Source organism: Raphanus sativus, unplaced genomic scaffold, assembly GCF_000801105.2.
Source record: "Raphanus sativus cultivar WK10039 unplaced genomic scaffold, ASM80110v3 Scaffold0764, whole genome shotgun sequence".
Classification (NCBI taxonomy): Eukaryota; Viridiplantae; Streptophyta; class Magnoliopsida; order Brassicales; family Brassicaceae; genus Raphanus; species Raphanus sativus.
The window spans coordinates 4321-30837 of NW_026616080.1; the positions used below are offsets into that span (position 1 = coordinate 4321).

At 34.1% G+C, this 26517-nt stretch overlaps 4 protein-coding genes and 1 non-coding gene across 6 annotated transcripts; 2 read left to right on the forward strand and 3 right to left on the reverse strand.

Annotated features, from left to right (window-relative positions):
* Positions 1-986: 986 nt before the first annotated feature.
* Positions 987-3070, forward strand: LOC130503009 (uncharacterized). The gene is made up of 10 exons (XM_056997681.1): positions 987-1077; positions 1307-1412; positions 1499-1607; positions 1691-1772; positions 1856-1941; positions 2042-2145; positions 2244-2374; positions 2465-2558; positions 2645-2700; positions 2783-3070. The coding sequence occupies exons 2-10, from the start codon at positions 1368-1370 to the stop codon at positions 2886-2888; spliced, it is 813 nt and encodes a 270-aa protein (XP_056853661.1). The 5' UTR covers positions 987-1077; positions 1307-1367; the 3' UTR covers positions 2889-3070.
* Positions 3071-3354: 284 nt separating this feature from the next.
* LOC130503010 (60S ribosomal protein L5-1-like) lies at positions 3355-5296 on the reverse strand. Of its 2 annotated transcripts, none has more exons than XM_056997682.1 (7): positions 5212-5296; positions 4790-4859; positions 4483-4701; positions 4308-4387; positions 4118-4234; positions 3720-4024; positions 3355-3630 (listed from the first exon to the last, which is right to left on the reverse strand). In XM_056997682.1, exons 1-7 carry the CDS (start codon positions 5212-5214, stop codon positions 3516-3518), a joined length of 909 nt encoding a protein of 302 aa, XP_056853662.1. In that variant the 5' UTR covers positions 5215-5296; the 3' UTR covers positions 3355-3515. The 2 variants fall into 2 exon arrangements, with proteins under 2 accessions (XP_056853662.1, XP_056853663.1); XM_056997683.1 differs by lacking the exon at positions 5212-5296 and adding an exon at positions 5157-5205.
* Positions 5297-5676: 380 nt separating this feature from the next.
* On the reverse strand, positions 5677-7958 carry LOC108858821 (protein DETOXIFICATION 1-like). The gene is made up of 6 exons (XM_056997679.1): positions 7695-7958; positions 7069-7613; positions 6599-6685; positions 6463-6519; positions 5945-6389; positions 5677-5841 (listed from the first exon to the last, which is right to left on the reverse strand). Exons 1-6 carry the CDS (start codon positions 7938-7940, stop codon positions 5791-5793), a joined length of 1431 nt encoding a protein of 476 aa, XP_056853659.1. The 5' UTR covers positions 7941-7958; the 3' UTR covers positions 5677-5790.
* Positions 7959-8918: 960 nt separating this feature from the next.
* Positions 8919-9012, forward strand: LOC130503011 (small nucleolar RNA R24). The gene has a single exon (XR_008940594.1). It is a non-coding gene; the product is annotated as a small nucleolar RNA R24 (small nucleolar RNA).
* Positions 9013-13943: 4931 nt separating this feature from the next.
* LOC108859819 (subtilisin-like protease SBT5.3) lies at positions 13944-19547 on the reverse strand. Its single transcript, XM_056997684.1, is given in 12 exon segments — positions 13944-14693; positions 14842-15170; positions 15259-15504; positions 15615-15712; positions 15788-16318; positions 17229-17338; positions 18525-18582; positions 18584-18689; positions 18953-19051; positions 19151-19194; positions 19196-19267; positions 19380-19547. Coding segments are annotated over 12 exon segments (2322 nt in total). The 5' UTR covers positions 19470-19547; the 3' UTR covers positions 13944-14154.
* Positions 19548-26517: the final 6970 nt, after the last annotated feature.

A 26517-nucleotide genomic window follows, 5' to 3' on the forward strand; every position in this document is an offset into this window, starting at 1 on the left:
TCGTTCTTTTTATACCGACAGTTTGATACCGTAAATGGAGACCTTCTCGTTCTTATTATTTTTTGATAAATTCTTTCGTCTATTACCAATACCAACCTGAATGGACAGGACAAGAGTGGAATAACCCAAAACCAATAATAAATTCATAGAAAATGGCCCATGCTTTGATATTATTTTACCAACTTAAATTTAGTAACTATATCATAAATATTTTATACAAATACATCACAATGATCGGAAAACAAATGACATAATTAAAATGATGAGAAAAAGATCAAATGAAATAAGTCATTGTTTATTTTATTGTGATTTTTTTTAAATCTTAGTTGCATTGTAAACACAAAATCTCTTTACTGTATCATTGTGATCTATATATATGATTCATGTTAGAACACATGAATCATATATAATTTTCTTCAATCTCGAAGTCCTTTTATGCATGTCAAATTCAAGGTGATTTGGTGAACCTTGTTTTTGTTTCTTGTTTTTGACTAGTTGGTGAACCTTGAATTCATAACATATCCGTTAAAATAAGTACTCATCACAAAATCACGATGATTCTGGATTCAACCCAGTTGAATTGGTTGTTTTATTGTCGATCATGGCCAAGACATGCCGAAGATTGTAACATCAATCTGAAAGAACGATTTCAATCTACCATAAGTAAAACTCAAAAACTTCTCAACTAGAGTGAAGATCAAAAAACACATAAACACTATTCCATTTATTCATAAGCAACTGAGAGAAGAAGGCAATCGCTTCTCAATCGCCACTAACCACTATCTCTAACTGAATACCAAGTTGTATGACCACTGCTTTGATATTATTTTATATAGAAATGCCAAAAATTCTACTATATATTAAAACTGAAGAGTTAAAAAAATTCAGCTTGTTGAAAAATGAGAAAAATAGTTTACAGAAAAAAAAGAGAAAAAGGCCCAATAAAACATAAACTTGGCCCAAAACTTTATTTCTTAAGATAAAAGGCCCAATAAAACACAAACTTCCCATAAAGCTCTGTTCCTTTCTTCAATTTGCTGAACCACGTTAGAAGAAAAACCCGACGAGCCGAAAGAGGTAAAGAGTTGCTTTGATCTTTTCCCTTTGCAATCTCGTTTCTGATCTCAAAGTTTGCAACTTTATTACTCTCTACTAGACTCTGGCTCTCTGTTTAGGGGTCCATGCAAACTAAATTCTAACCCTTGTTTTGTAAATACAAAACGATTTCACTTTAGAATCAGATACCAAAAGGAGTTGGATTATATTTTTTATATTTGTCTAATAAAGTTGTCACATATTGCATTAGGAGCTTGCTTACCAATCAATTCTCCATCTGAGTTTGTGTGAGACAGAGAGAGGTTGCTACAATGCGTTATGCACAGCTTGTTATTGGCCCAGCAGGCAGCGGAAAGGTTAGTTTTTTTATTTTAATTTAATTTAAGAGTGACAAGAATGCAGGTTGAATTAATGTTGTTTATGTTTTTTTTTTCTGGAACAGTCAACTTATTGCTCATCTTTACACCAACACTGTGAAACTATCAGACGAACAATGCACATAGTTAACTTGGATCCTGCTGCAGAAGTCTTTAACTATCCTGTGGCAATGGGTGAGAAATTGAGAATCTCTACTTCTTTGTGTTCTGTGTCTGTCTTTCGTTTTTTTTTTAATGATCTTCTTCTCTGGACGCAGATATCCGAGAGCTTGTTTCCGTTGATGTTTTTATGGAGGAGCTAAAGTGTGGTCCCAATGCTGCTCTCATCCGTTGTATGGAGTATCCTTTATAGGTCTTTAGCCCTCTGTTATTTTGTTGTTTTTTTGTGAACTGGATGAAGAAACCTTAACTTTAGTTCATAGGTACCTTGAGGACAGTCTTTATAATTGGTTGGATGAAGAATTGGAGAACTTCACAGACGATGACTACTTAGTCTTTGACTGTCCAGGTGCTCTCCCTCTCTCTTTCTCTTAAAGAACCCAATGAGTTTCTCTACATCTTTTGATCCATGATTGTTCTTTTTAACTGTTTTGTCGTGGTTATTATAGGCCAGATAGAGATTTTCACACATGTACCTGTGCTCAAAAACTTTGTGGAGCATCTGAAGAAGAATAGCTTCAATGTCTGTGCTGTGTATTTGCTTGACTCACAGGTTTTTTCTTCCCCTTACCTTTTTGGATTATGGAGTTTTTTTATTAGAAACCCATTCAGTGTTTTTTTGACATAGAAGAGAATATATCTTTGGACCAGTTTGTAACAGATGTAACCAAGTTTATCAGCGGATGTATGGTTTCTCTTTCTGCAATGATCCAGCTTGAACTGCCTCATGTTAACATCCTCTCTAAGATGGATCTCTTACAGGACAAAAGCAACATTGAGGAGTGAAGTCTTTGCTTTCTCTCTTCTTCTTTGTTTTCTTCTTCCTGTAGTTTATAATGTTTAATTTGCTTGTGTTGTTTTAACATATATAGATACTTGGATCCGGAGCCACGCATAATGCTGGCTGGGTTAAACCAAAGGATGGCTCCTCAATATGCAAAACTGAACAAAGCCTTGATTGAATTGGTAATGGTTCGTTCTTAATAAGTTGGTGAAACTGAGTTTGAATGTTGGATCATGGGAACCCTGATTTTGGTGTGTTTGTTTTGAAGGTGGAACAGTACAGCATGGTGAGATTCACGCCGCTTGATTTGAGGAAAGAAAGGAGGTAAAACACTCAAAACCAATTCCATTTTTTTAGTTTTTTAGTATGAAAATGAAGATGTTGCTGAAAAATGTTTTGTGGACAGCATACAATATGTACTCTCTGAAATCGACAAGTGCATTCAGTTTGGTGAAGACGCAGAGGTCAAGATCAAAGAACTTGATGAAGACATGGATCAACTAGAGCTCTAGAAGAAAATTTGGAAGTTAACTTCTTTGTGAAGGAAGAGTAATGTGTAGTCAGTCAGTAGTGACATTTTGTGTTTGTTCATTACTCTTTTAACTTTTTATATTTCAGAAACTGATGCTAAAACTCGAGTTAAAGACAATTGCAAATTCAAGATTTTATAACAATAGAGTGTGTTGTTTAATAATGACCTGTTAGAGACCCTCCAATGTGTATTACATTATTTTCACTTTTATGATACTAGAGTAATCAATTATCTTATAAAGTTTGTAGTGAACCAATTATATTACTAAATTATTCTATTTTATCATCTTAAATATAGAATGAGCTATTTAAGATGGTTATGTAATATAAGATATCATTTTGCCAATAAGAGCTATATCAGACTTTGATGATGATTGAGAAATGAAGATTAAAAGTAGGCACAAGATTAAAGAAGGCATAAGATTATAGACTGCAAATTCATGAAAATGTCAAAAAGATTTAACTTCTTCAAAGAAAATAGCATACTCATACTCAAAATCCTCAAACGAAATTAAAAGTGAAAACAAAAGTTTAATGCTCAAGTCTTGCAAAAAAAGTAAAAGCTCCTACAAGAGACATCATCAGGAGACGCTGAACTTTCCAGTGCTTTACTCTTCGTCGTCCTCATCATCATCATCACCTCCAGCCGCTCCGTTCAATGCCTTGACTCTCTCGATCAACTTGTTCTTCCTCTCCTCATAGGTCAACTTCTTCAAGTTGTACCTGTTCATCAGAGTCAAAACCCCACAATGAGAAACCAATGCCACCAGAAAGAGCCAATAGTATTTCTTAACAAAGAATGAAATGCTCACCTCTTGTGTGCCTTGGGAGCAGGTTTCACAGTCTTCTTAGGGTTGGGGTCAGCACGGATGGCAGCATGAACCTTCTTGTACAACTCCTCCATCTTCTCAGCATCAACTCCCTTCTTCAAGTACTGACTGAAGTGAGTCTGAAACTTCTCTGGCTCGTCCTCGTTCAACATCTTCATGTAGTTGGAGACGTGACCACCGTAGATGTAGTTCCTGTGGATCTCAGCATCGAGGTTCTTGTTCTCCTTGCTGAAACCAGCGAATCTCTTGTCACTGTGGGGGATATCAAGTCCTCCGTCCAAGGCTCCCTACAGTAAAAACCATAGACGAACTCATCAAACACACAATACAACAGATAAAGAACAATGACAAGGGATTATTACAAGAGTTGTTTATATTACCTTGAGTGCACCGAAGACACGGTTTCCTGTTGTGGTCCTGATGAGACCAACATCAAGAAGAGCACGGAAAGGTCTCCTGGACTCAGTTGGCTCAACGGAGAAGTCCTCTCCGGTTGCCTGTTCATGATATTTTATAAGATTAGAGATACAGACAGAAATCAGATAACATGAAACCAAAGTCACAAGATACCTCGAGGTTGCCCTCGTACTCTGCATCCATCTCCAACATCTTCAGAACACGGCGAGCCAAAAGAAGGCCAGTACAGTAAGCTGGTTTTAACAAAAAAAAAAGGATAATCTTAGCATGCTATAAAAGACAGAACCAGAAAACTAAGAGTAAAAGCATAGGGAACTGTTGAGAGTACCAGCAGCGTAGTTGGTAAGACCAACAGAGAGACCATACTGAGGCAACTCATGAGCGTAAGCAGAGGCCTTGACAATGTCACCGGCAATGCTTGCGGACACAATCTGTGCGACTATGTCCTTGTTGGTGAACCTAACAACAAAGCGGTACTTGGGGGTATTGTACTTGTTCTTGTCCTGGTTGATGAGACGGATCCTCGCCCTGTAGTCAGTCTTGCCAGCTGCACAAAAAATGAAACAAACTTTCAGAACAGGTTGAACACAGACAATATAAATCAACAAGAGAGAGTAAATGAAGAATATCAATACCTCTCCTTCTCCTGAACTTGACTTGGTACCTCTTGAAGTACGCGTTCGACTTGGAGGGCTTCACAAACACCTAAACGATAGAGAAACATCTTTATTTCATTAGTCCATCTTATCAAACCCTAGTTAAACCCTAAGATCTAACCCACGCCGACAAAGATCTATGTGAATTTTTTCATAAGTTACATCAGAAAGGTAGATCCTTTATAAGCTAAGAGCAAAACCTATGAAGCATACAACCATTGACTTCGATACTAAAGCTCAGAAAATATATGAAAAAACTAATAAAGCGATGGAGACGTAATGCAGGAGATTTGTATATAAAATGAATGTTTAGTGAGAGACAACGAGAGAAAATGAAGAAGGCAACCATGGCGGAACAAGAAGACACGGAGAGAGGGAGAGAGAGGAAAGCTAGGGCTTACCATTGTTTGAAGCTGAGGGAAGCTTTAGATGAGTGACGAGAAGACAAGAGGCGGTATAACCTAACTGCGAGGAGGTCTTATACTGAAAAACCCTAGACAACTCCTTACTGGGCCATGATTTATGTGGGTTGATAAATATTCTAATGGTCTGGATCGGTTAATAAGAAGCAAAAAGCCATTATTATGCTTTATATTTTGGGCTTTTATCTTTCCAATCTCTTATTTAGCTTGGACATGTGATAGTTTACAAGAAGCAATAATTTAAAATATTTACTGAAATGATTTTTATAATTTCTTTTAAAAAGATATAGTACGCAAAAAGGAGTTTATCTGTATTGACTTCTGATATTTTATCTATTGTGATGTAAATATGTGCTAGATAATAACCTTCATATTTTGAGAGTGACATTACTAATTACTGTTACCAATATTCATAATATTATTACCAATATGCATAATAGACACTTTGGAACCAATGAGGTTTTTTATTCATTTGTTTGATCATATAACTATAAACTATTACATTTATATATCAAAAGTTAAGAAAACAAAATGGAGTAACTAAGAAACACCCTTCGTTTATGGCAACCCCTTTTCAGTTGATACTATTCTCTTCCTAGCCTTCTCAGCCTGCAAATCATAGAGTCCAATTACTTCAAAGCATTAAGGAAACAAAACAGAATATGTAAGTGTAACAAGCTGAAATGGCTAATCTTCTATTCAAAGTACTAACCTGTTCTTTCCAATTCATTGAACTTATGATGATAGAAAGTATAATTGCTTGCACAGCGGATCCAACCACAACCCCGGACCACAATCCTTTTCCGTTAAAATGACGATAGAAAGCTAAGAAAGCTCCAACCGGAGCTCCTATGAGATAATAAGCCACCACATTGTTCCAAGCTCCAATTTTTTGCCAACCACTTCCCCTAGCAACACCATTTAGAATTGCAGTAAAGCCATCAAGGATGAAAGAAAGACAGAGCAAAGGAGCTAGGTCAGCCACATAGTCCACAACTTCTTTACTGTTGCTAAACGTGTAGCCTACGATATTCTTGCAGGTGAAGAGAAGTGTGGTGAAGAAAATTGACTCTACAAGCCAGAGACAGAGCCCTGATAATACTGATAGCCTAGCAACTTGATGATTCCCAGCTCCCAAATTGTTAGACACCCGTGTGCTGCAAGAAACCAATCACAAATGTTGAGAAAAGGAATTGCAGGGAAGATTTGGTCTGAGAGTTTAAATTTTACCTCACAGCCGCGGCCACTCCACCTGGAATTACATAGTGCAAAGCTGCTGTTGTAAAACTGAAATAAAATAAATAGATTAATACTCTCTAGTAAAGAGAAAAAAGTAAGAAGAAAAATACATATATATGATACTTACCATATCGAAAGAACAGAGGTCTCAAGTTTTGGATTAGGGAGAAGACCTGAGCAGAGTACGATTAACTCAAATAGCCACCATTCTAGGCTATAGAAAGACAAAAAATAATGCAAGCGGGATGAGAGGAAGCCATAGTGTATATAAGTATATAACCAGCACAGTACTAGCAGCACTGGTCCAATAATAATAGTTGTCTGAATGAAGAAGAAAAAATGGTGTTCCTTTCCATGTTTATCGTAAAAATAGGGTAAATGATCAAATAATATATCACAAAATTGCACACACTAAAAAAAATGATTAAAATAGCATTTCTTAAATACTAAAATATATATATTAAATTTTATTATAAATGCTATTTTGGTTATTTTTTGTATGCCATTCTTACAACAAAAACTTTTTGGGGATAAAAATATCGAAAATATTAGCTTTAAAGTGTAACATGACCAACAAGGAACTTAAGAATGACGTACCAAACCATTGCTGCTGATGGGATTCCATATTGGAAGAATTGTTTGACGCAAGACACAAAATCACCAGATACTAAGCCGCGAGTCTTCTCGCAAGAGGTGGAGAATCTCACATAGCATGCCAGTATCAATGCATAAAACCAGAAGGACACACTAATAGCCATAGCAGCTCCATTGCTTCCCAGACCAAACACAGAAACCATAGTCCAGCAAACTGGGATATGGAACAAAAGTGTGGCTACGGCAGTGTAGAGCAGAGGGATAACCAACCCTTGTGTCTGAAGATACCTAGTGAGTGGTATGACGATAGCTTGTCCGAACAAACCAGGTATTAGCCAAAAGGCGTAGGAGCCAGCGACTCTGGAGATGTCAGGGTCTTGTCCGAGAGAGACCAAAAGCTTTTCGATGTAAATCCAGAGAATTGATATGAGGAAACAGATTGGGATGTTAGAAGCGATTGCTGAGTATGTGTAGGTTCCGATTGTTTCGTATCGTTTGGCTCCAAAAGCTTGGCCACAAAGAGTTTCCAAAGCACCTACTAAACCATACTGCACAAATCGTTTTCAAGAGTTGAGAATCAATTAGATTCTTGAATTAAAGAGGAGAGAGAGTCTTGGCAGAGTTATTACCAAAATACTGAAACCGGAGACATTTGTGAAGGAGGTGGCAAGAGCGACGCCGGAGAGCTGAAGCTCGCTGTTGTGGCCGGCGACCATGACTGAGATGACAGGCAATAAGTATTCAGCAAATGTTACTATGGCCATAGGAGCGGCTAAGAGGCTTGTTTTCTTCAGTTCGACGGTGAGCTGACCTCTTTGCCATGTCGTTTTACCGGGGACTAGTTCCTCGTCTCTCGGAAGAAATGGCTCTTCCATTGTCGTCTTACAAGTTGAAGTCTCTGCCTTTGATTTCAAGATAATTTGAATCTTTATAAAGAGAAGGAACCAATGTGTCAATGTCAATGAAGACTTTTCTTTCTGTAAAACATGAGATTATTATTAGAGAAATTACTTAGAATGACTCTAACTAATCATAAAATGATTAGACTAACTCATATAATTTTGAAATTACTAGATTAACTCTCGAGGCATGCAACTTTACGATTTTGCCATCACTAATAATTAAACCATGATTTTTTTTGATCAAATTAAACCATAATTAAAAAGTATATATTTAATATTATAAGAAAAAAACAAATACTTTACGTCTTTAGCGTTTCTCCACCGATGTCGACGAAACGCTCTTCTCGTCGTCTCGTCACCTCCATCTCTGACGCTCCCTTTTCCCTCACCGGCTTCGTCTCCGTCACCTCTACCGTGATTCGGACTTTGTCTCCGCCATCCTCCACGATAACTCACCTTCGTCTCTTTCCTATTGGACAAACCCGAAATCGATTTCACCTCAGTCACATTCGGCTTCAACTACAATCTACTCTAATCTGTGAGTCTTTAATCTATGCTATTTTAGTTGTTGTTATCATAGATTAATTGATTGCATGTTGAAATTTTGGAACCCTAATTCCCAGTGTCATCTAAACTTTGACTTTCAGATCTGTTAAATTCAATTGTATTTGATAATTAACATTTACTCTCTGTTTTATTTAAAGGTCTATGAACTAGTGTGGTACTTGGAACCACCAAAACAAACTCTATGTTAACAAGTCTGTTCTCAATAAGGAGGCCCCCAGGATGGCCAAAGCTGTTGCCAACCAGGTATAATTCTTTTCTTTCAATCATTGATTGTTGTGCGTTGTTATGTTTGGTTGCCTATAGCCTATAGGTTATTCTCTAGATTGGTTAGTCTTGTCTAATGTTGCAGTGAATTGATACTTTTTTATTGTAGTTTTGGTTTTAGGAGCTGTGATTAGAAAGCTAACACGTAAGAAGAGGACTCCTTTGTGGAGTATCTCTTATATGAATATATTTGTTATGCTTGGCTCTGAGATATATTCTTTCACATCTCCTTTTTTTTCTTTTTGTCTCTCAGTATTAATCAATTTGTTGTATTATCTATTTAGGCAGTGGACAACTACTACAAACCTGATTTAAAGAATACAGCACTTGCTAGGTGCAGCGTGATCAGCAAAGGCCTTAGAGTCGCCAAGTCTCATCTCAAGAAGAGGAACATGCAGGCTTGAAGATTTGGCCATTGACTGAACATTTTACTTCTGAAAAAGCTATGATTTGTGATTTTAGACAAAATTTTATAGGTTATAAAGATTTTTCATGGATAGTTCAGTTTCTTGCTTGTAACACCTCCACTGTTATGTTTTTTTTTCTCAGAATGATATTAAATAAAAAGTAGTAAGCTGGTTGCTGTCCACATTCCTTGTCAGCAGTGAAATAATACTAGTAGTTGCTCCTTGATCATGATATTGTGAGTCAATTCATGATAGTGATAACTAATAGTACTTCTGAACTTTATAGATATGTAACGTGAATTGAAAGAGAGCAGTATCTGATACAGACTCAAGAACATGTCAAATGCAGGAACCTATTCTTACATATAAAGCAGTATCTGATACAAGTTCAGTTTATTTATTTGTGGCTTTGACAACAGATTGTTCTCTTTTCTTTTTGATGACAACAGATTGTTCAAGAAACTCTAAATGTGGGAACATATGTTTAGCTCCACCAGCAATGAACAAACGTTCAAGAAAAGATGGATGAAAAAAATGATGACAGTTACCAAATGTTTTGCCTAATTCTGATTTTAGTTAACCTAAAAATAAATCAGATTTGAAATAATTGTAAACCGGGTTAAAATTGAGTATTAAATTAAGTTTTGTTTACATAAACCCAGATTTTCGTCAATAAATCTGCCACAACATAAATTAAAAAATCTATCACCACATAAGCAAAAAGTCTGCAAACAATTTTAAATCGGATATAAAAATCTGCCGTAAAATAATAAGTCTTAACACAAAAAATAAATCGGTCTATAAGAAAATAAGTTGACCACATAAATCTACCATTAATAATTAATCTGCTACCTCATATGACAGACATATTTTAAAAAATCTGTTTTTAATCAAATCAGACAATTAACTCTGCCGTGCAAATAAATCTGACGTTTTAAAGAAAGTCTGACACCACTTTAATGATAGATTTATTTTTCTACACAGATTTTATAAATAAACTTATTACTCAGACAAATTTATTTTTTCAAAACAAATCTGCCGTCGAAAAATAATAAAGATATTTTAATAATAACTATTTTTTTGTTATAACTATGTTCAAGGGCAATTTTGACCAGAAAAACATTTTAATAATTTTCAAAAAATAAGAGTTATTCTAGTAATTACACAACTAATATGAGTCATTCCAGTAAACTTTATTATTATTGAATTGACATGACGTTTAAGGTGGACCAAAAGAAGCACTTAAAATTTTCAGGAAATTGTTGTGAACTTTCATATCATGATATAATAAAGAGAAATTAAAATATACTATAATGAGGAAGAAATCTATGGCTTAAAAATAAATAAATATATATATATATATATATACACACTATAATGAAGAAATCTATGGCTTAAACACTATATTAATTTAGATAACCAATTAAAATGTCATTGAATCATAATATAACTCCTATTAGTTCAGTTTTGGGAGCCTATATCTCCTATTAGCCCAATATTTATTGAGCTGTTTAAATATTTTGATAGTAGATCATTTCATGGGTAATTGATAAAAATCATCCAACAATAAGCATAAATAAAAAGAATCTCTCTTATTTTTTCTGTTAAACATATTATAACTTGGGGATCATGTTTCTTGTCAACGACTAAGTTGCTAAACAAGTGGACAGTCACGAACGTGCTGCCGAAGCAGATATAGTTTAGCAATATTCGTTTTGACTTGTTTGATAGCATATGACTACTAGTGGTCGGAATATCCAGTATATGACATAAGGTGAATGAATGATCTGTTATCTTCAACGAGCACCGTTCATTTATATATTCAATTAGAGAAATTTTTGGGTAGAGTGAACCTTTAGGTTCACCCAACCAATAGGATTTCGTTATTTCATATTCAGTATCTTTTAAAAAAGGAAACAAAATATTGTCAAGTTTTATTATATTTTTAAAATAAAAATAAAAATAAATAAAAAATAATAATAATTGCAAACAAAAACACATTTAAAATTTATATTTTTAATACCGTCAACCAACACTAACCCCTAAATCCTAAATCCTAAACCCTTGGGTAAATCCTAAACCCTTGGTAAATCTAAAACACTTGGATAAATTCTAAATCCTAGAGTTTAGGATTTATCCAAAGGTTTATGGTTTATCCAAGGGTTTAGGGTTTAGTATTTAGGGTTTAGGGTTTAGTATTTAGGGTCTAATGTTTTGTCGATTGTGTTAAAAGTATATTTTTAAAAAATCAAAAGATTTAGGATTTTTTTTTTGAATTAAAAAAAAAAGATTTAGGATTTATCCAAGGGTTTACCATGGGTTTAGGATTTATGATTTAGGGTTTAGGGTTTAGTGTTTTGTTGACGGTATTTTAAATATAAAATCTTTTTTGCTACTATTATTATTTTCTATTTATTTTTTATTTTAAAAACATAATAAAACTTGACAATATTTTGTTTACTTTTTTAAAAGATACTGAATATGAAATAACGAAATCCTATTGGGTGAACCTAAAGGTTCACTCTAGGGGTGAACTCAAGTATTTTTCATTCAATTATTTACATCAAGACGAATATGAATTATCATAGTTTACAAAAAAAAAAAGAATATGAATTATCACTTGAAAAGTCATTATGCTTAGTTTGCACCACAAGGCAGTTTGAACATTCAATCTTGTATCCACTATTGTCGAATTTAAAATTTACATATTCCTAAAGTTTTAATTTATGGGAGATAAATCTTTACAATAGCACAACGGAAAATATTATTAAAAAAAATTATTCAAAATTTAGCACACAAAATTAGCATTATTTTAAAGAAAAAAATATAATTATATTTATATTTGGATTCAGTGATTAGGATTTGAAGTTTAATATTTATAAAATGGTTTGGGATAAAAGTTTTGGTTTATAGTAGTTTAGTCATTTCATCTTTCAATTGGTGCTTTTTGATCATTTTCTCTCTTGATAATTATATCTTAGATTTTTTATGTGTTATCTAAATGATTGTCCAAATTATATTTATGTTCGAGATTTCTATAATTTCTTTTGAAGAATACTACAAAACTCAAATGGTACATTAAAGGCATGACTGGTTTTGCCGCTACCATCCGCAAACGCAGCTTTTGCGGTTGGTAGCGGTTGTTGGCGTTTTGCAACAATCATTTAAACCGCTCTAAACCGTTCTAAATCGCTTCAAACCTCTAAAATTCAAAAGCTGGTTCCAGGTAGTGTTTGCGTTTGCGGGCGGTTGCGGGAAAGTAAATTTTTTTCTTTTTTTTAAAACAATATAAATTCAAAAATAAAAAAATTAAATAAAAAATTTTAATTAGAATTATGAAAATACTAAAATATATCTATTATATTTTAATTAATATTATAAATTTTAATATAAAATATTTCTATAATTTAAAAAAATTTAAAAGAATTTAAAACTATTATTTTATAAATATAATTTTTATATTAATTATATTTTTACGATTTTTGATATTTTTATAATTATATAAAATGTAAATATTATTAATTTATTATTTAACTGTTGTTGCATCTCGTGGTTAACTAGTCATAAGTATCCCGCAAATGCACAAATTTCAAACCGCAGTACCAGTCATACAAATCTCTTAAAACCGCTAAAAACCGCAACCATCCGCAACCGTAAACTTCTGCAACCGCAGCCGCAACCGCTGCATTTGAACCAGTCATGCCCTAAGTAAATAGCTTTGATAAATGTTAGCAATAAACGTGTGACTGGTTTCATGCTAGCATTTGCAAACATAGATTTTGCAGGCGATAGCTATTGACAATATTTTGAAACATTCATATAAAAACCATTTGTACTGTTTCGAACCATTCTGTACCTGATTTCCAGGCTCTCTCGTCTTCAAAATATTGTGTTTAGGTTGACTGGTTTCGACTCTCTCCCCCTCTTTGGGAGACACACTGTTTGGGTTGTTCTCTACCACTCTCTCAACATACATTAGGCCTGGGCACGGATCGGATATTCGGGGTTTTGAAGGTATTTGTGATTTGCTTCGAATGTTACGGATATCTGATTTTTCGATTTGCTTTGCTTCGAAAAAATACGGATATTCGGAAAAACGGATATCCGGAAAATAAATAGATATTTGCGGATATTCGCGGATACTTATGGATCTCTCATTTGTTTTGATTAATACAAATAATCTTAAAAATTTGATACAAATTTGTTTTGTAAAATATATTTTTTGCATGACATAAAAGATAAAAATTAAAAGAAATAGTGAATCTTCATATTTTGTAAATTTTTAAACTTAGTTAAAATTATAATAACACAAAACTTAAGAAAAAATTATAATTGTCATAAATATTTTCTCTTCCTTTTATGTAATGCTTTTATATAAGTAATAATATGAATAGAATCTATCAAATAATATATTAGAATAATAATTATATAATTTTATACATTTAAAACTTTAAATATAATCAAAATATACATGTATTTATATATTGACGGATCGGATCGGATATTCGCTTCCCAAAATTTTAATATTTGTGATTTGCTTCGATTTTGACGGATATTGAATTTTAGTATTTGCTTTGCTTCGAAAGCTTACGGATATTCGGAATTTTCGGATCGAATAGTAACGGATAACGAATCGAATCAAATTTAACGGATAAAATGCCCAGCCCTAACATACATCTCAGTTTTTTTTAAATATAAAAAAAACCGTTAAAACTTAAATGCACTAACAATTAGAATAGTTGAAGCAACATTATTATTCTGATGATCAGCATGACATTAAACTGCTGAAGAATGACGATGATAAATCACAATTACACCATTCTTCTTCTAAGCCTTAGAATTCAAACACAAGTAACTAAATTTCATGAAACAAACAACATCAGTGGCACTAAAAATCATGTTATTCCCTTTTGTAGACATACAACCTTTAGATATTATCCGGTAAATAGTCAGAGCTTCACCACAATGGGACTCCTCACATGATGCTTCTTGTCTGACCAAACCAAATCTCCAAACACATAACCCTTAGCCACTTTCCCCTTACGCTTCACAATGGTCACTTTAAACGTCTTTTGCTCTCCAACCTTGGTGAAATTTAAGCTCGTCGGCTTCACCACAACATAAACACCCTCTGGGTTATTCACCCGGACGGTATAGGTCGAAGGCCGTCCAACGTTTTTAACAGTTCTTGAGACGGTGACTTTGCTCGATGACAGGTTTAAAACTGTTATGGAAGGGTAGTTAAGGTTGTAAAGACTGGTTTTACGGCTTGAACAAGTAAAGCTTTTCCCGGAGAATACAGAGATTTGAGATGCATTGTATCCAAGGGAGCATAAGAAGTTGAGGTAATCCTTGATGCCTGAATCGTAAACCAGACCAGGATTCACAGCTAGGTTTGGTCGGACGTGTCCCGCCCCGAAACTAAAAGGTGTTGCCTTCATGTAAGTAGAGTTTTGTATGGGTCCGGGAATGTCATCCAATGTTGTTGCTACAAAACCAAACACCGAGTAAGTAAATAATAAACAGATAACCTAAAAGGATTAAAAAAAGAAAAAAAAAATTTACTTCCACCACAAGAACGAGAACACAAATCATGGTCATGGAAGAAATAAGAATCAAAATACATTCTTAATTACCAGTAGTCATGATGGCAGAGCGGATGGCTGCAGGGCTCCAAGAAGGATAACGGGTTTTGAGAAGACCGGCAATGCCAGAGACATGAGGACAAGACATGGAGGTTCCTGAAACAGCATTGTACAGAAGACGTCGAGCATCAAACTTCTCGTTTGTTGGAGATACTGCTCCAGTGTAGGCGGCTATCACACTCACACCAGGCGCAGTAATATCCGGCTTCAGAAGCTCAGGAGCCACCGAGCTAGGACCCTTGGACGAGAAGGCAGCCATTACGGGTGCTGGTTTTGTTCCCAAAACTGTCCTTGAAGGAGTAATATGCGCAATGGGTTTCCTACATAACATAAACAATTTTTCTTTCTTTTATTACTTAAACCAAAGTCAGGTTTGAGTTAAGTGACTGAAGAATATAATCCTATTACTTGGTTTGGCTGATATATCTTGATAAGGCAAGGCTGTCCTTGAAACTGATCTGTGTGGCAGGGAGGACATGCGGATCAGCGGTTAGATCATTACCAGTGGCATTACTGTTCTCGAGAACCATCCCTACACCACCAGCTAAAGCCACGGCTCGTCCTTTTTCCACTCTCCCGTTGATTCCTCTAAGACACACTAATATCTTCCCCTTTGCCTTTTGGGGGTCAAGCGATCCAAGTTTACACAATTGTCTGCACAAAGAGATGATACAAAGTCAATAAATGGTCATAATTCATTTAAATAAATAAAAAATTTGGAATGAGTAAACAACATTAGCTTGTCTGAAAAAAAAAAAACTCACGCATCAAAAGCTGTAACGTTCTTAGCTTTTGCTTCCGAAGCAGCAATTATTGGGTAGAACTTAGCATGTGGCATAGATGATGGTGCTAAGCTTTGTCCCTAAATCAACCAAGAAATGATATTAATAGATTCAAGCTAAAATTTCAAGAAAATGATTCAAGAACTTAATCTAACCTTGTAATGCTTTCCGTTACCAAGAATGAGATTACTAGCAAACTCGCGATCCATGGTGCTAGCTCCAACGGTGATCAGCCACGGCGCAACGTTCGAAACCGTACTATCCGCCGGTCCGGAGTTCCCGGCTGAGCAGACGACAACGATCCCCTTCTTCGCGGCGTGAAACGACCCGATCGCTACGCTGTCTTTGAAAAACGAGGATGGTTCGCCGCCGAGCGAGACAGAGATGACGTCTGCACCGTCGTGGATGGCGGCGTCGAAAGCGGCGAGCACGTCGGCGTCGTAGCACTCGTTGCCTTTGACCGGTGGCCAGCAGACTTTGTAGGCGGCGACTCTGGCACGCGGAGAGCCACCTTTGGCCGTGCCGTTGCCTTGGCCGAAGACGTTGGCGCCGGGGACGAATGCTCCTCCGGCGGTGGAGAGAGTGTGGGAGCCATGGCCGTCGAGATCACGTGGAGAGTCGAAGGAGGAGTTGAGAGGTCCCACGGCTGCTGCGTAGCCCTTGTGGAAGTACCTTGCTCCTATCAGCTTCCTTTGATTCACAATTTTATTCGGTTAAACAAGTTAGTAAAAAAATTCACTATTTTCTATTAGCAATTACCTTCTTTATTAGTTTCAAAAAAAAAAAAATTACCTTCTTTATTTTAAAAAAAATAAATAATATGGTTTCTATTATTCTATAGGAAATTACACAACTATAATAGTCAATTAGTTTTCCCTATATCTAACATGTGTATATTGATGAATCAACAGGCTACAACATGCATTTATAAAAACTTGATAAAAAATAATAAACGGTTATCGATTATATAAAAAGGCTAAAAAATATAATGTAGATTTGCTTTTATTTAATGTTTATTCATTTTTATCCAAACTATTACAACAGAAAAAAAAATTGTTGCAATTCAATTTGGTTTGTTTAGTTAGACTTTGGAATTCTTTGGACGTTTACTTGGTCTTTCTAAAACAATCATTAGGAGTTATTGCATAACATCTACGTAGACTGTAGACATTATTTATGGTTAGTCAGTGAAAGATAAACATAGATACTCTTCAAACTTTTAAAAAGAACTATACTAAGTATTTTTGTTCTTTTTTGGGATTCGATGTTTAATCTTTTGCCGAGAAAAATAGATAGAAAGGGTGTAAAAGAAAGTTAAGAGCAAGCGTCAAGATAAAAAAGAAAGATTCTACAACAGTCGGCAAGTGAGTGACAGAAGAATATACAGCAACGCATCAGAAGTTCCAAAGGAGGTATATTATTTCTAGCCGTAGTCAACTCACTGATGTTTTGAATAGGGAGATCATATTTGTTTGCATCGTACTAATATAGTTACTTAACGTGAAAATGATAAAATACCAAGTTGGAAGGATAAACATATGAGATCAACAGTTACAGAAAAAAAAAAACATATGAGATCAAAAGAGAGAAAGAAACCTGTTGCGTGGGGAAAGTGGCATCTTTCTCGTTTTGACATATTCCCTTCCATCTTGAAGGAATTGGTCCCAAGCCTTCATCCCTAAAGCTCTTAGATTCAGGCCACACACCTTTTTAACCAGACACAATCATTTCAAAATTATTAGTTACGAAATTAAAATTAATTTATAACTTAGGATTTTTTTTATTACAGATTCCAAGCTTTTATTGATAAGTGGAATTAAAATATTTAATTCCTTGAGTGTCTGATAGTCACACAACCAATCGTTTTAAGATCGGTGTGAGTATTACTGGCTTTACAATAAAAAGTAGCTTACATTAACTATCAAAGCGGTTATAAAATATTCAATGGTATGAAAGGTTCTAGTTCTGATGCATATCCCAAGTTTACCAACCTCTTTCCACCTAGATCCAGCATTTTACTTTATTTTTCTAGTTCATATTCCGTGAAATAATTTATTTTTCAAAAACAAGCAATAAGTAACTGTTAAGCTAAGCCAACAGATGTTTCAAAAAAATAAAAAAAAAGCTAAGCCAACAGAAAGTAATTTTTACTTAACACTTGACATCATCTAGTTGCAAGCCTGCAACTGAAGAAATACGTTTTTTTTTTTCTTTAAAATCTCTAACTAGCTCACCACGTTTTAAAAGCCTGTTCATCTTCTACAAGAAAAAATACTGCATTTGAAAACTCATAGTTACTATATTTAGATTACGCTTTTGAATAATTGTCACTACTATGAACTTATGAAGTTACAGGGAGTAATATTCATTGACTTTCTGTTAAAGACAATTGCATATGCCAAACACACGTTACCTTTAACGAGGAACTATTCACCAATCTCTAACTATAAAATGGAACAAGTATATATTACAGAGTTTGGTAAATAAATCATAAGGTTAATCTTTGTTGTGTATTATTCGAGTCAAACTATATGATACAGGTCATAAAGAATATTAGACATAAGAGACGGCTAAAATTCTTGTTGAGAGGAGAATATGTATATTAATGAATATGCACATGCGCACATGCGTGAAATATAAATTGCGGATTGATTCTTGCTGACAATCTAGCGATCTTGACCACTAGCTAATGAATAAATCAATACAGTATACATATATAAATATATTTCTTGTAGTGCAAGTCAAATCCATTTTGAAATTGTGTAATTCTTAATTTTAAAGGAAGGTGCGTATCTTCCCTGAGACCGATCTCAAGGCTCCCAAAGTTGCAAAAGATTGACCAATAGATTCAAGACAAAACTAAAAAATAATTTTAAAAGGGGAAGAGCAAACCTGTATCGAGATTTGCAATGATGGAATCTTCTCCGAATCTGGCCTTTCTCCAAATGGAAAGAGGAAGGAACGTAAGAGTTGTGTTCCAAACCCATGAAGTCCCATGATCGAGTCGTGTGAAGCTTCAAGGCTTTGTTTGGAAATACAGACACAACTTCGGGTGTTCTTGAAAATCAAGACAAAAGTAGTAGAGTCACTCTCAATCATAAATAGAAAACACACACCACACACATACTCGTTAATGTATATTCAGGTCAAATACAGAGAATTGGCAGATGACGTTATGACTTTGGTTTTTTAGACCTTTGTTTAGGAAAAAACAAGTTAAGGCTTCTTTCTACAATTATCAAAAAAAAGAAAACGCATACGAACTATACACAAATGTTTAATATTGTGAGGGATCCCGAAAGAGTAATGTGTATACTTACTGGAGATTGGCTGATGCGAGGTCGTGGTCGAGATGAGCGGCAAAGCCGTTGATGTGCTTTGTGTATGAGTAGAAAATGGCGTCTGTAGCAATCTCACGGCTGCTTTCCCACAGAAATTAAAAAACTCACGTCAATTAAATGGAGGATAAAAAATAGTAAGCAAAATAAACAAGTTTTTAGTGGGTTTGTTCAAAAGACCTTCCAGTGAAGGAACCAAGAAAGTCGTAATGTGTTTCCCTGACTGCGATCCATAGCATCTGGTGTTATCTCTCCTACATGGGAGTGACTTCCAAAGTACACCACATATGAGGACGCCTGAAATCACACACACATCATCAACACATTAAAAAGCATGATTAATAGAGAAGAGTTGATTTGAATGCGAAATGAAAGATTTGTTATGGTAAGGGAGTAATAATGAATGTACATTTTCAGATGCAAGGATTTGTTTCGAACCCAAGTGGGGAAGAAGAAGAAATATAAAGGGAAGAAACGATAAAATATTTGTACGCTTCATTCTTCTATTCTTCTTCTTGTTGGTACTCTCTCTGTATATTTGTTAGACCTCTTTGTTTTGCTCCCTGCCTTGAGTTGCTTCTTTATAATGTTATTCCAGAGAGAAGTCCAATTACTTTATTAATATATGGGTCTCTTAATAATATTATCAGCTTTATATGCAAAGTAATAATGTAATATACCGTTTGTAGAACTTAACCTTTTAATAAGAACGTTATGCTTTTCACTTCCAAAAGCCCTGCATATATAATATCAATCTTTTTTTTGTAACTATATATAATATCATTTGATTCTTGAAACAAGTGATTACGAAATATTTCGAACGACGTACCAACATACGCGCTTTCTATGTAAACTATTGCTATATTCTTTGTTAATTTTCCCAGTTTTATATTTTTGTTTAAGGAATTGATTTGCAGCATTAAATTGATTGAAGAAAGGGGAAAGCTTGAAAAGTAAGGTGGTTTTGGAGTAAAAATGATAAGAATGCTCAAGTGGTCACATTGCGTCACAATAATGGAGTCTCAATGATGCTATATTCGGCTGCAAAAACTGATAAATATTTTTTTTTCTTACCGACTGGTTGGTCCTAGTCAAATCATGCATTGTTTTCTCTATATTCAAGGATGTAAAGCATTCAAAAATAAATATCTTTGCCATAAGCAAAATTGTAATTAGATTAGCAGATTGATACCTTTGAGAAATAGCATAATTAAGTAGTGAGGTAGCACAACGACATCAAATTACAAACTTTTTTAGGCGGGGGGAGTTAGTAAAAGAAACTATCAACCGATAAATATCAGGGAATATCATTCAACTAAAATACAATAAAAAGTATTCAAATAACTATGGCTTGAACTGGTGACTACTTAATGGACAGAATAAATGGAAAAAAATTTGAACAAAATATCATTTAATGAATTGAAATGAAAAAAAAAATTGACTACAGAGGAATAAAAATTGAACAATTAGTAAACATAACTGGTAAACAAACAGATGAAATATATGTTTTCATAATTTAATAAAATATAAATTAACATCAATGCACACGTACAGTGAAACCATAAACTTTTCTAGCTAATATATTATTAAACTACTTCTATAGAGATTGGCCTTTTAACTCACGATACAGAAGATGTCAAAATAGAAAATGCCAAAGAAAGATAAGAAAATCAATTTAGTTGTATGAAACATGCATAAGAGAAATTGTTTTTGATAAAAAAAATCCAAACGTAAATCTTTTTTTTTTTTTTTTTTTTTTTTTGAAACAACCGAAATATATTAAACTTAAAAAAGTTTAAGTGACTACAAATGGAGCTGTGCTCGACGATACGAAGATAAACCGGAGTGAATCTCAACGGACAAATGAACAACAAAGAGTACACTAAAGCATAGGATAGAAATGTTGGTGGGAGAGGCTTGCTCAATGTGAAAAAATCCTTGGATGATCTCCAACTTTTATCCCTGAAAAAAAAGCTCCAACAAGCTTGACATAGTCGTAAACGACGTTAATACACCCAAGCGAATGGGTTTGAGAGGGGCTGAACAGCCCAAACAACAGCTAGAACTAGTTTAAATAGTTCAGTAACCAAACAGCTCTATCTCCATTAGTGATCTCTGAAAAGACTATGAAAATCTCATATACATCAGAGAGCAAATTCAGTGAAGCGTCCGGTGAGCAAGATAGGCCTAAACATCATCTCCAGTTCCATAATTGAATTTGCCATTACAAAGCATATGGACACAGACGGAGGGAATTGTGGTAGGAGACCACACGAAAAGTACCTTTGGGTTTGGGGAAAGACGATACACAAGAGGGAGGGGCCAGCTAGGTGAACCGGTGCTGAGCATAGATTCGGTAATCTTAATATGCACACTGCCCATATCCACGAGTGAATGTATCGTTTTAAAAAAAAAGGTTGATAACTGAACTCCTTGTGGCCAGGCCAAGCCCATAAGGTCCACTAAAATTAGGGTTTTCCTTTGACAAATAATCTCACCCAAGGCGCCGTCGGAGCGCGAGGCGTCGTCGGAGGGAGCTGTCGTCGTGAGTCCGGTGAGTCTAGTCGGGAATGGGGTGAGCACGGAGTACTTGGTGTTCTGTGGGGTTTGAGATGGTGTTACAGAGGGGTAGCCGGGCTTGAGGATAAAGAGCAGGAGAGTAGCACAAGCGCAATGCACACGGCGTGGTGGGTGGCGGTGGTGACGGGTCTACCTCGTCGACGAAAGATCGGGACGCCAGTTGGAGAAGCGCGGCGACGGGAGGCCAGAGTAGGTGAGGTGAGCGATAGATCTGATGGGTGAGGATGAGACTTGGCTCGTGTCAGGAGACGGCGTTGTCATGGCGACGAAGAAACGGACAGATCCGGTGAGCTTACTCACGGGCCTGAACGGATCCGGCTCTTACCCTCGCTCTAAGATGAGAAACGGCTATGCAGTTCCGAGCAGGCGAAAAGACGACGATGACACGGCAAGCAGGATGAGTTGGTGACGGAGAGAGCATGCAGCGAAGCGGAAGCGAGGTAGCAGAAAGACAACCAGACTATGAAAAAGCTAGGAGAGACTGCAGTAAACACTGAGATGTAACAGAGAGTCCCGACGCCGGCGAGCTCGAGCTCCTCCGGCGCCGGAGAGAAGAGTAAAACGATGGGTCTCGATAGTCCGAGCTTGGGAGCGTTTCTTTTTTATGAACGGTCACCCTCAGGACATCCAAACGTAAATCAAAACACAATAAAAAACGTTTTATTCGCACGTTTTTGGTTGATGAGTGAATATTTTGTTTGTTTCTTGCGCCAATTTTGTTTAATTATCTGAACTTAATCACTTTAAAAAACTTTAAACAATAGTTTCCACTTGTTCCTTATCAAAATCAGATGAGGAATTATTTGTTCATGAGTTCCTCCGTAAATGAGGAAAGTGAAGAATATAGTGGGACCCAGTTGGTAAAACATTTGACAAAAAATTTCAATTTAATTGGTATCAATTTTTTGGGAAATAGCAAATTCATCATATTTTTTTTCCTAAAATTTGGACACCAGTCGAAGCCTATATGTTAATGTTTGACCCTTTACAAATTACAATACAAATATCGTTAGATCAAAATTGTACATTTTGAAATATAAAAAAATTATACGTATCTCTCTACAAAATGACATGTTTACTTATTTAAAACAAACGAATAAAAATACTTTTAAATAAAGATTATTGGAATCAACTTAAACTAATGTAAAAATTCTTGAATAGTTATTCGTTAATTTTGTAATCTCTCAGTTTACAATTTTTATTAAACTTAAACGATCATTATTAATAAAAATAAATATATTTGGGAAATCAAGATTAACATATGTTTAAGTTTTAAGCTAACATTTACTACTTATTTGAGCTTACTTGCAACAAAAAGTTTATTTAAAGAAGAATTTTTGGATTTGGATTCATATTGAGTATTTTTTCTAACATAATTTAAACCATATATAATTTTTATATTTCAGAATGTAAAATTCATTTACTAATATTCTTATAAACTTTTGTGATATATAGAATGAGAGGTTAAAACATTAACAAACAATTGGGATTTTACATTAATTTTTTAGTTGAGAGTTTTTAGCCGAATCATGTTTTAGTTAATTACATTTCCATTAAACACATTGCCTTTAAACATAATCTTTCCATTTAAAAAATATATGTTATTTTGGATGTTTCAAAATGTACAAATATGTTAAACCGATATTATAGATGAAAGAGTTAGAATAATAACAACAAATCACTTAAAATTTTTGAGTTGAAAGAGTTAAAACATTAACAAAAAATTACTCAAAAATTTTTATAAAATATTATTTGAATAATTTTATCCCAACTATATTTAATTGAGAGGCTTGTATTAAAACTTTATTTTAACGGATAATCATACTAAAGTTATAGTTAATCGAGTGACTAAAATATTACTACAACAAATCATACTTCTTATATGTGCATTATCATAATTACAAAAATCAAAATAATTTTTTTAAAATTTTACTAAATAATGATAAAATTTGACTAAATCATCTTATACGCTGGGAAATAAACTATTTCCTGATTTTTTAATCATTCTAATTAATTCCAGTGTACATTGACAATCTTTAACTTCACCTTGAAATATATCTTCTAAAAAGTGTGAAAGCATGTGGTGGCAAAAAAAAAGAAGAGTGCAAAAGCATATAGCCTTCAGAGCTGTCGAAACATAAAATGAGATGTTGGATGGAACAAGAAGATATAACATGTTGGAATAAGGGCTGAGCTCTTGGAACATCCTCTGAAGTTAATTGGTATCCCGTATCGTGAGATTCAAGAATGTATTGCTAATAATCTACGCAGAATATAGAAAAATAAGAAAACGCTTTTTGTTGTAAAGAACGCTTTTTTTTGTCTTGGGTATACAAGTTAAGCTTTCACTAGGTTTTTAGAGATATGGGATTAAGTAATAATTAAAAAGTTTTGCCATAAATCAGATGTATGTATATCCAGTGAAGCAATGACGTGTGTTTAATAGCAAGTTATAAGATTTTAACTGATTTTGTAAAAAACCAGGCATGTGCAATCATAATTTTTTCTTTTCCATCTAAGAAACATAATTAGAAACTGTCATAAGTTACAAATATTATGGTAAATAATGTTTTGACGTGAGAAAATATGTTTAAGAGTTCGCCATCGAAAGACTATATTTCATTTTCAAGAAACTATAGTCTTCTTTTCTTAAAAAACTATAAAGAGAGAAGAATCTAAATCCGGTTTAAGCAAAAAAAAAAGAATCTAATCCGGTAAGTCGAATTGCACACGCGAACATGAAGATAACGTAATGGACCAATGATAGAATGACAAATTAGACAACATCCTTGGCTTCAATGATTCCCAAGTGGACCAATTCCCTACTTTTATACATGTCTGTGAATGCATCTTTGTTATCAATATTTACATACGCGTGCGTGCGTGGAGGCTACTTTACTTGTTTTGGATGCTAACTAGCTAGTAAAGGTAATTGAGAATTTGAGATCCCAAATCAACGTTTTAATGTGGCACCACACCTTTTTATGACGTTCGTATGAATTGGTTTAAGTCGTTCGAACTTGCATAGTTTTATAGTAAAACTTTTTATTGATAAAAAAAAGCTTTTATTGCTAGACAGATTAAAATCCTTTGGATTATGGAGATACCATACATTTTGACCGTAACAAATATAACTAGAAATTAGATTAGATCAAGCATTGGATCATTATCTCAGATTTACTTTACTAAACGTTGCGAGTGTAGCGAATTACTCCGACTGGCATTTGACATACACAATAAACATTCTATATTTTAATTGAAAGGAAGTCACAGAACTTCACTAATTAGACCTACAGAATTCATCTGTCTAAACAGAGAAGAAAGGAAACTAGTTCATTGGTCCCTTTTCTTGAGCTTTTGGTAAGGCTATTGTTGAAGCTATTGACATGAAAAAAAATACAAATGTAGAAATACAAAAATACTCCCTCTATTTTTTAATATATTTAATGTTTTAGAGAAGTTTTCATATTTCATAATATATGATGTTGCATAAATCTATGTAATCTTAACTGTTCAAAAATTGTGTAACCAACTGAAATTTACTATTTCCAAGTGAGAAGTTCGTTGGGGTGTTAGATAGACTAATTTTCTTTGGACACATCTTCGAATTGGTCTAGTCGATTAACATAACTAATTTTAATTTGTAATTTAGTGTTTTTTTGATTAAAAAAATCTTTAATATTGGTGTATTAGAATAAAACATCAAGTAATATGAAACAGAGCGAATAGCTTTTGTGAGTAGTCCTGTCACATAGACATAATTATCAAAGACTAATTAAGTACACAAAGCTAATATTAAAAAAAAAAAAAGGATGAAGGACTCTTACGTAGGAGTTAAATGTAGCCCACACAAGCGGTTTTGTAAGCGTATGAGCTTATTTCTCAACATTGGATACAATACAGGAAAGACGCAAAACGGACCACAACTTGTATTTAGCTATCCATTGCCCCTAATTCATGATGCCTTCTTCACTCCTCAATGTACTTCTAATTTGTATAATGTATCCGTTCATTGTCACTAACGTAGAAAAGTTTTGATCGACCCTTTGGTTTTATATTACCAAACACTTTCTTACAATATCTACTATCCATTTTTCTAATTAATATAAACGGTTAGAATATACAATAACGGAAAACAAATACATAAAAGTGATCCGAAACAACCAATTGATGTTTGACTGCAAGATTGTGAACAAAACCATTATTAGAAATGTCACTCTTACTATTCTAATATATGATGGCAAAAAAGAAAAAAGTATTCTATATATAAAATACACAACTATCTCGACAACCCAGTTACCAAAAATATAATTGTAGTCTTTTGTTTTCGTCAGAAGTAAATCAAACTCATAAAAAAATGCTAAACGTACAAATATTATCAAAGGTAATCATATAAAAACTTGGTTTACGAAAATCCTGTTCTAATATATATAAATACACAATTATCTCGACAAACAGTTACCAAATATAATGGTAGTCTTTTATTTTCGCCAGAAGTAATCAACTCATACGAGAGAAATGTTAAACGTACAAATAATTATCAAAAGTAATCATATAAAACTTGATTTACCAAAAAAACAAGTTATTTTTTTTTTTTTTACAAGTTATTTTTTACAGTTCTATATCATGTCTAGTGTATTACCTTTTTAATATATCGGTAAACTTTGACTAATATTTTCTCCAGATAATCAAAATAACTGTCAATTTGATAACATTTTTTATGGTTTATTTGTATATTACTTTCATTTCACTAAAATATAATATATACTAATAATATATAATATTATCAAATTATATATATAATATAAATAATATATAATTTTATTTATTTTTTTCTTATGACACAGACACCACACACAAGTGCCAGAACTACAAGTGCCCTTGACTGAATGTTCCTGGATCTACAAAACCCGTCACATTCTGCAGCTCCTACAGCTCCTTTGTTACACGGACCGAAGCATTTTTTA